This window comes from Drosophila santomea, chromosome 2L, assembly GCF_016746245.2.
Source record: "Drosophila santomea strain STO CAGO 1482 chromosome 2L, Prin_Dsan_1.1, whole genome shotgun sequence".
Taxonomy (NCBI): Eukaryota; Metazoa; Arthropoda; class Insecta; order Diptera; family Drosophilidae; genus Drosophila; species Drosophila santomea.
Window position 1 is genome coordinate 25,366,011 of NC_053016.2, and position 9,174 is coordinate 25,375,184.

The 9,174-nt window shown below is 55.9% G+C and overlaps 1 protein-coding gene across 1 annotated transcript; it reads left to right on the plus strand.

Annotated features, from left to right (window-relative positions):
- Positions 1-7,325: 7,325 nt before the first annotated feature.
- LOC122756502 (branchpoint-bridging protein-like) lies at positions 7,326-8,876 on the plus strand. The gene is made up of 2 exons (XM_044006330.1): positions 7,326-7,877; positions 8,073-8,876. Exons 1-2 carry the CDS (start codon positions 7,326-7,328, stop codon positions 8,874-8,876), a joined length of 1,356 nt encoding a protein of 451 aa, XP_043862265.1.
- The last annotated feature ends 298 nt before the right edge of the window (positions 8,877-9,174 follow it).

Below are 9,174 nucleotides of genomic sequence, written 5' to 3' on the forward strand. Positions count from 1 at the left end.
TGAAAGTCGTACTACTACTACTGACAGGTCCCAGAACGGGCGTAGCCACTTCAGGTTGGGTCCAAAACCTTTAAAGCGTGTTTTCTCGAAACCACTTATTTTCAGTCGGTAATCACGATTGCGAACGAATAAACTGTGGGGCAACGCATCCAGAAGTAACATAGACATTATTCAGGAAGCACAGTCATTTTTTAGATTAAAGTCACCGCTAGTGATTACAACTCTAACTTTAATAAAAACTAATTGTTTAAATAACTACAAAATAGTTTTTTCGATATTAAGAAAAAAAATGTGACAATTTTATAACCTTTTTCTTTTGCAAGAAATTGTCACTAAATTTAAAAATTTTTTAAGATTAGCGAGTTTTAATCACTAGCCACAACATTTATCTATAAAAAAGAGTTTCATTTCTTTCAGATAGTCGGTTTGGACTGCAGCGTAATTACCGCTAAAGGAAATTTAACTATAAGGTGAAAGATGGCTGCCACAGCCGCCATTAGACGGCCCAAAAAATTTCTTTGATGGGTTGCTAGGTCTTTTCGCCGGAGACGGGAACGCCTGCTGAGCTTGGTTAGACCTTGGTTAGACCTGTGTGCTTTCGGGTAGGGCTGTTTTAACTTTAAACATTAGGCCGTCAAGCCACACTCTGTCGAATGCTTGGGATACATCTAAAAATACAGTATTCGCGATTTTCAAAAGCAGTTCTTATTTACTTTGTTATACGATTCACCTGTTCAATGGTTCCGTTGCTTTCCCGAAATCCAAATTGGTGGGCTGGGATTATGTTGTGGGTTCTCAGATGTAGATTAAGTCGGATCAGCAGGCATTTTTCGAATATTTTCTAAATACATGAGAGTAGACTTAGTGGTCTGTAAGATGAAGGGACTGTGTGGTCCTTACCAGGCTTTGGATAATCGATCTCTTCAATTGTAGTGGAAAATAACGATGTTTGGTGATGGCATTAAAGAGCTGGGTTATGTAGCGAACTGCAGAGTGTGGCAGCTCGATGATCCTTTTCGGTGTTATAAGGTCGCAGCCGGGGTATTTTTTCAGGCTGAGATTGTCTTTGATTATTTTAATGACTTCTTTTGGACGAAACACAATTGGGGTGTGTTGCTGGTGGCAGTTTACGAGTGAGGACGGTAGCGCGAATGTGTTAGTAGCCTGGTTTGGCGTGAATACATTTTGTAGGTGTGAGGTATGTTTAGCGTTGTAGTCACCTGCAGCAATAAAATATGGTCCTAGTGCTTGGAAGAAATCCAGGAATTGATCTTCCAATACTGTTAAACGGGGAGGGCAGTATACGGCCGCTAGTGTGAGGTGAGTTTTGTCCTCCAGCTTTATGTTGATAGAAGTGGCCTGAATATGATTTTCAGCAAATTGTTTGTAAAAGTGGTGCATCATACGGTTCCTTATGAGTATGGCGGTCCCACCGTGGGCTTTTCCGTCGGTGTAATTTGTACCATAGAAGTGGTAGTCTCTCATTTGAAAATTGTACTTGCTTGTGAGATGAGTTTCCGAAAGAAGCATTACGTCGATGCTTCTCATGTAGGAATTGAGCTAGCGCAAGTTTGCGCTGTGAAACGCCATTGGCGTTCCACGTAGCTATGCGTAAGGTAGCCATTATTTATTTTGATTGTTGGGCTACAAGCATTTGTATCAAAAGGTTTTTGTTACGCATCACGTCTTGAATGGTGGTCCTCATGAATGTCATAAACTCCATCATGCTCTGTTGTAAGGCTTTCATCAGTTTTTCAGTTTTTGTTTCTTGCTGTTCAGTTGTGCTTTAGTTTTGTTGTGTGTTTTGGGTTGGAGGCGTCAAACCTGTGTGAGGAGTCTTAAAACTCCCCACAAGTCCGGGTGCAGGAGATCGGCGTAGCAACAGCGAAGACGGCTGGAATGCGAGAGGAGCCAAGGTCAGGTCGAACGGTGAATAATGGACCTTAGACCCCGGCAAAGCGGAGAGACCGTGAATTAACGGTACCGCGCTGGACCTTGGACTCGAACCCGCCAAGGGCGTAGAGGTCATACGGTAATGGTGCGGACATTGGACAGGCACAAAGAGGACGCACCGTGAACTAACGGGACATGTTTGGACCTTGGACCCGAGCGAGCCGTGTGCAAAAGGGGAAATAACGGGGTTCCCGCAGCCGATATAAGGGACGGCGCCGGCGCAGCTCGGGACAGTCAGGAAGAAGTACGCGAGGGCCATACAGCCATACAGTCGAGAAGAAGTACGCGAAGGGCCATACAGCCATACGGAAAGCTAAGAAGTACGCGAAGAGTCGATACCGAGTGACAGTGAACACAAGTGCGCCAAGCGGGCATCCAGAGTGGATCGCCGCACGTGAAGATCAGCGAAGGACGAGCAAACACAAGGACCTAGCGTGGTCAGAAAGGGACAGTGGAGTCAGTGGTCGCAACGGTGGTTCGGAGGAGAGCGCTAGCTTAACTCGCGGACGATACACCCTGCCCCATAACATCCTAAGCCCCGGTCGAGCCCGCAGGTTATCCTTCGGCGAGGGCAACAAGTGCCTGGCACACGCAGGAAGGGACAGTGGAGTCAGTGGTCGCATGGTGGTTCGGAGTGGAGCGCTAGCTTAGCTCGCGGACGATACACCCTGCCCCATAACATCCTAAGCCCCAGGCGAGCCGGTACGGATCCCCGTCGGCAGCGACGCAGGCGTACGACGGAAGGACGACGAGGGAGCAACGACGTGCATCCAGCGGCGAGGATCACCGAATCCTGTTCAACAAGTGACGCTAAATAAAAGTGGTTAAATCTGAGAATCTGTCATCTTCTTGGTCGGGCAATCACACAAATCATAAATTTGGTGGGACGAACAAACAAAATCTCTGAGCTAGCCGTTGCATTTCGTAGCGAGCCGAAACAAGAAAAACAGTTCGTTACATCTGGCGCCCAACCGTGATTGTCCTGATCAAAAGAACAGAGGAGAAGATGGGGAAATCGTGGCTATACAGCCTGAAGAGGGATGACTTTCCCGCAATAGCAAGCGCCCTAGGCATTAAGCTCGAAGGGTTGGTTGAGGATATGCGGAGGACGCTGTCCGAATTTATCCAGCAGACCACAGACGAGCCCGAAACAGTCGCCATACTGGAGGCGTTGGAAAGGGAGTACGCAAGAAGACCGGCCCCGGAAATCAAAGTCACCGGTGTGGAAGGCCTGGTGGGGAGCCTCGATGTCCACAGCATGATGGAGGCCAGCGGGAGCAGACCCGAAAGGCAGGAAACCGGGAGTGAACGGCGGGAAAGCAGCCGCGAGAGAAGGGAGAGGCGGGAGCCCAGCCGCGATCGGCGAGACATCGCAAGGGTAGCCCCTCCGGATTACACAAAGGTGGCGAAACAGGTGCGGGAGTGGAGCTTCCGATACGACGGTCACGACAAGCCATTGGAGTTCGTGGAACAGGTGGAGTGGTCAGCAATGACGTACGGCCTGGATATCAACCAAATCCCACGAGCGATGCCGGAACTGCTGAAGGGCAGGGCCCTAAAGTGGTTCATCGCCAACAACAGATTCTGGGAGACATGGGCAGAGTTCATCCATAGCTTCCAGGAATTCTTCCTGCCCAGAGGCTTCATGACAAAGCTGGCAGACCAGGTCAGGCAGAGGAAGCAGCGGCATGGCGAATGCTTCAAAGATTACATGGTGGACATGCAGACCCTAATGCGGCCCTTGGGGATGTCCCACAAAGAGATCCTGGAGAGGATAAGGGAGAACAGCACTCCGGCTCTACGGATGTTTGTCCGCCCATACGAGTGCCGAAACCTGGATGCTCTGATGGTCCTGGCCGACGAATTCGAGGAACTGGACTCCCAGAGGGAGCGGTTCGAATCAGAGCGGACCCAAAGAGCCCGCCACCAGCGGGATTTCCAAAGAGGGGAACAGCACACGATGTGCAGAAGGTGCCAAGAGGAGCCCAAAGGCCGTCGAGGCACGAGACGAACGGGCGAGGACCAGACCCGGCGCGGCGGGGGTTTGTGCTAAACCCAGCGCAAGCCTGCCATAGGTGCGGAAGCCAGGAGCACTGGATGCGGGAGTGTCGGAACCGACCGATCACATTTTGCTGGTCGTGCGGGCGAATCGGCCGGAAGACCGCAGAATGCTGCCCAAGATCGGGAAACGCCACGCGACCCCAGCCTCAGAGGGGCAACCAGGGTTCGCAAGGTGCTGCCCCTCAAAATTAATGGGCAAGCTGAAGGCGGAAGAAAGGCAATTGTCCGCCACAGTGCTCATAGACGGTATGGAAGTTAAGGCCACGATGGACACCGGAGCCACAGCAAGCTTTATTAGCGAAGAGTTGGCGGACAGGTTGCGGGCAGTGGGAGAGGTCGTAGCCACGAGAAGAGAGGTGCGGATGGCTGATGGACGGTTCGAGGAGGTCACATCGCTGCTCGAAGTAGACGTAGGACTGGGAGAGAGGACCGTAAGAATGCAACTGCTAATCCTCCACAACATCATCGACGCTCTAGTACTGGGATGGGATTTCCTAACGAAAGTTGGAGCCAGGATAGCATGCGCGGGTCTGAGCGCAACGATACCGGCGGGACAGCTGGTGCGAAGCAATGCACGCGAGAAGCTGTCAGTGGCAGTCGTGGAAAGGACGACCGACTTTGCGGAGGAAGATATAGACGGCTTCCTGAAGGCAGAGCTAGCAGAATTGGGAAGAGTCCAAGGGACGTCAACGGTTGCGGTGCACAGAATCACGATGAAAGACGATCAACCGGTCAAACAGCGCTACTACCCGAAGAACCCGAAGATGCAGGTGGAGATCAACGCCAAGGTCGACGAGTTGCTACAAAAGGGGTGCATCGAGCCGTCTAGGAGCCCGTACAGCTCTCCCATAGTGATGGTAAAAAAGAAGACGGGTCAGTGGCGTTTGTGTGTGGATTTCCGCCAAATAAACGCAAAGTCCGTGAAGGACGCGTACCCGATGCCAATGATCAACTACATTCTGGATCAACTAAGGGAGGCGAAATACATAAGCAGTCTGGATTTGAAGGACGGGTACTGGCAGATTCCGTTGGCAGCAGCAAGTCGGCAATATACGGCATTTACGGTGCCGGGAAAGGGCCTGTTCCAATGGAAAGTAATGCCGTTCGGACTGCACTCCGCATCGGCAACATTCCAGCGGGCGTTGGACCAGGTGATAGGACCAGAGATGATGCCACACGCATTTGCGTACCAGGACGACATAATTGTGATCGGACGGACACTACAAGAGCACAAGCGTAACCTGAAAGAGGTGTTCCGGAGGCTGAGGGCGGCAAACCTGAAAGTTAACGCAGATAAGTGCAAGTTCTTTCGAAAGGAGCTACAATACCTGGGCCACCGGGTGACGGATCAGGGCATCGGAACGGATCCGGAGAAGGTAGCGGCAATAGCTCAGCTAAAGCCCCCGGGAAACGTTAAGGAGCTGCGACAGTATCTAGGAGTGGCGTCGTGGTACAGACGTTTTGTACCGGATTTTGCAACGTTGGTACAACCACTGAACGCACTCCTAAAGAAACAAGAAAAATGGGAATGGACTGACGCCCACCAAGAAGCGTTCGAGGCCGTCAAAACTAGGTTGGTTTCCGACCCGATCCTGGCATGCCCCGACTTCACACGGACGTTCGTGCTACAGACGGACGCCAGCGACTACGGGCTGGGCGCTATCCTCACACAGCACTCCGAGCAAGGCGAGCGGGTGATATCCTACTCCAGCAGAGCGCTGAACGGAGCGGAGAAAAATTATTCTGCAACAGAGAAGGAATGTTTAGCAATAGTGTGGGCTGTCAGGAAATTAAGACCATACCTGGAGGGCTACCATTTCAAAGTGATAACGGATCACATGGCCCTGAAGTGGCTGAACAGCATCGAGAGTCCGTCCGGAAGGATCGCGAGTTGGGCATTGGAGCTCCAACAATACGACTTCGAGATTTCGTACAGAAAGGGCCAGCTGAACATCGTCGCGGACGCCCTATCGAGGCAGCCGCTGCAGGAAACGAGCCGCAGGATAACGGAAGAAGGGCAACTGGACGAACAGCAGGAGTGCAAGTGGATAGATGGGATGCGGAGGAAAATGAAGCAGGAGCCCCAAAAGTACCCGGACTACCTGGAAGAGGCCGGCCAATTGTATAGGCACATTCCGCACCGGGCAGGACACGAGGATGTGGTGTCATGGAAGCTGTGTGTACCAACCAGGGAGAGACAGCGCGTCATGGCCGAGAACCACGACATGCCGACGGCGGGACACCTGGGAAGTCGGAAGACTATGGCGAGGGTGGCAGCCAGGTACCACTGGCCAGGAATGCACCGAGACGTCAGGAAATACGTGAGGAAGTGCGAGAGCTGCATGAGATACAAGCCCAACCAACTGCAAGCAGCCGGGAAAATGCTGACACAGGTGCCGGAAGAACCGTGGGCCACCGTATGTGCGGACTTTGTGGGCCCCTTGCCGAGGTCAAAGCACGGCAATTCGATGCTGCTGGTCCTGGTGGACAGGTTCTCCAAGTGGACCGAGATCGTTCCGATGCGTAGGGCGACCACCGAGACGCTACGAAAGGCCGTGCGAGAGCGGATAGTGGCCAGGTACGGAGTGCCAAAGGTCATAATCACGGACAACGGAGTCCAGTTCACGAGCAGGGCATTCAAGAGGTTTTTGGAGGAGCTGGGTGTAAAACACCAGCTCACGGCTCCATACACTCCACAAGAAAACCCGACCGAAAGGGCCAACAGGACCGTGAAGACGATGATCGCGCAGTTCACGGGGGCCGATCAGAGGACATGGGACGAGAACTGGCCAGAGCTGCAGTTGGCGGTGAACACGAGCGTGGCAGAAACCACTGGATACTCGCCGGCATTTATAACGCAGGGAAGAGAACCGAGGCTGCCGAATGCGTTGTTCGACGAACAGACGGCCGGAACGGGCAGATGTCCACAGACGCCGGCGGAAAACGCGGGAATACTGAAGGAGATCTTCGAACTGGTGCGGAGGAACATGGAAAAGGCAGCGCAGGATCAGGCGCGCCACTATAATCTCCGGAGGAGGCCGTGGAAAGTCGCAGTTAATCACACACACACACACACACACAAAAAAGGCCCGTTGGAGCGCGAGAGCGGGACAGGGAGGGTACACAGCCGGAAAACCGTTAACGGCTAACGCACACAATTGCGAATTCCGTAGGAGGCAGGTGCACGGAGGAGAATCCCGTTACCGGTACAGGCCCCGCGGAATAACGGCGGAAAGGAGTAAATCGAAAACCGAGGTTTCGTCGCGGCGGAAAAAGCTAGAGGCTTTCTTTTAAAATCAAGTCGGCACGAGATGAGCAGCAACGCAGAGAACAACCGGGAGGTGAGGGTGACCGGCACCGGGGAACAGCCCGGAGCGATATGGAGGGCGGACTCCGAGTCCTACCTCCAGCTTCTGGCGTCACCCTTGGTGTCGCGATCCCCATCCCCGGTCCAGGAGGACACGGAGGAGGTGCCCGACACGGAGCTGTCGGAGGACGAGGCAATGGAGGCGACCCACGAAGAACCCGTGGATTATGTGTCCCTCTCTTCGGAGAGCGAGGAGGACGACGGGGGTGAGACCGTCACCCCGGTGGTATCCTCGGAGGAGGACGAAGGAGGCCGGAGCGCGAAGGCGAGGATGGCCTACCGCAGCGTGCGGCGGGCGACGCAGGGCCACGGTCGGATTCGGCTTGGAGAGGCGATGCCGTCGAAGGACCCGCGGGAGATGCGCGAGTTCGCGGATGCACGGATCGCCACGCTGCGGCGGTTCGAGCGGATGGTGGTGGAGCGGAAGGCAGCCGCCGCCAAGGCCGCGTGGGAAAAACGCCTATCGGAGTGGCAAGAGGAGGAGGAGGCATTGTGGGTGCCCCACGCACCGTCGTTGCCACCACGGCAGCCGCCGTTGCCACCGACACCACCGCCGCCGTCGCAGCCGCCACCGCCACCAACAACGCAGCAGCAGCAGGAGCAGCCGCAGCCGCCGACGCCGGAGCCGCAGCACCCGGAGATGCCGCAGCCACCGACGCCGCAGCCACAGCCGCCACCGGCGCAGTCACAGCCGCCACCGCCGCCACCGGCGCAGTCACAGCCACCGACGCAGCAGCAGCCGCAGCCGCCGACACCGGAGCCGCAGCACCCGGGGATGCCGCAGCCACCGACGCCGCAACCGCAGCCGCCGTTGCCGCCGACGCCACCACCGGCGCAGCCGCAGCCACCACCGCCACCACGCACGCCAACACCGCCGCCAGCACCACCGACGCCGCCGCCGCCGCGCACGCCGACGCCGCCACCCCAGGATGAGGAGGGGCCCCGGTGCGAGCGGCAGCAGTCCTGGGAAGTGGACCAGGCGCACGTCGCGCAGACGCTGCGCACCATCGGCCTGGGCGGCCGCCGGTGGCACCAGCAAACGGTGACCTGGACATGGCCCGCACCGCCGGAGGACACGCCGGAGGCCCGCGTGTGGGAGGAGGTGGGCGCGGTCGGATGGAGGCCGGTGGAGAAGCGAGCGCGCGACCCGCAAGTTCGCGCACGGGTAGAGGTCGGAGACGCGGGAGAGAACCCAGAGAAGGGTCCGTGGGTGTGGCCCGCACCACCACCACCGAAGCTCGCGCGGCAGGAGTCGTGCCCCGAGGCAAGACAGCCACCGCAGCGACCATGCCTCGGCAGGCAGCAGTCGCTGTGCGGGAAGCCATGGAAGGAACTCGAGCGCGCGGAGTGGCCACCCAGAGTGGTCGAGGAGGCCGAGGCCCAGGCGGGCAGAAGCCACAAGGACCGCTGGGCCAAGCTGTTCGTGCTGGACGGCCAGCGGTTCCGGCTGAAGGTGCGTCGCGGCAGGGACATTCAAGTATATGTGCCTGAATAAACACAAAAAAGCGAAAACGACATATTGAGAGTTGTGGGTCAGGGGAGGGTAAGGGCACATGTTGCTCACAGTAAAAAAAAAAAGGTGCGAGTCATCTGCAGCAGCCAACAGGCACGCGGGCCAGCAATCGGACGCGGGGCCAGGCACGCGGGCCGGCAAATCGACGCGAGGCTGCCGCAGGCGCGGAGACGGAAGAGGAGGCCTCCAGGGCGCTTGAGGGCCAGGGGCAGCCGCCCGGAGCATGTAGGGGCATTCATCCGAGATCCCTGATGAAGGGCCTCCAGGGTGCCCGTGTCCA

Coding starts and splice junctions, on each gene's coding strand:
- LOC122756502 (XM_044006330.1), top strand. CDS start 7,326: ATGAGCAGCAACGCAGAGAACAACCGGGAGGTGAGGGTGACCGGCACC. Junction 7,878..8,072: donor AGGAGGAGGAGGCATTGTGG/GTGCCCCACGCA, acceptor GCGCAGTCACAG/CCGCCACCGCCGCCACCGGC.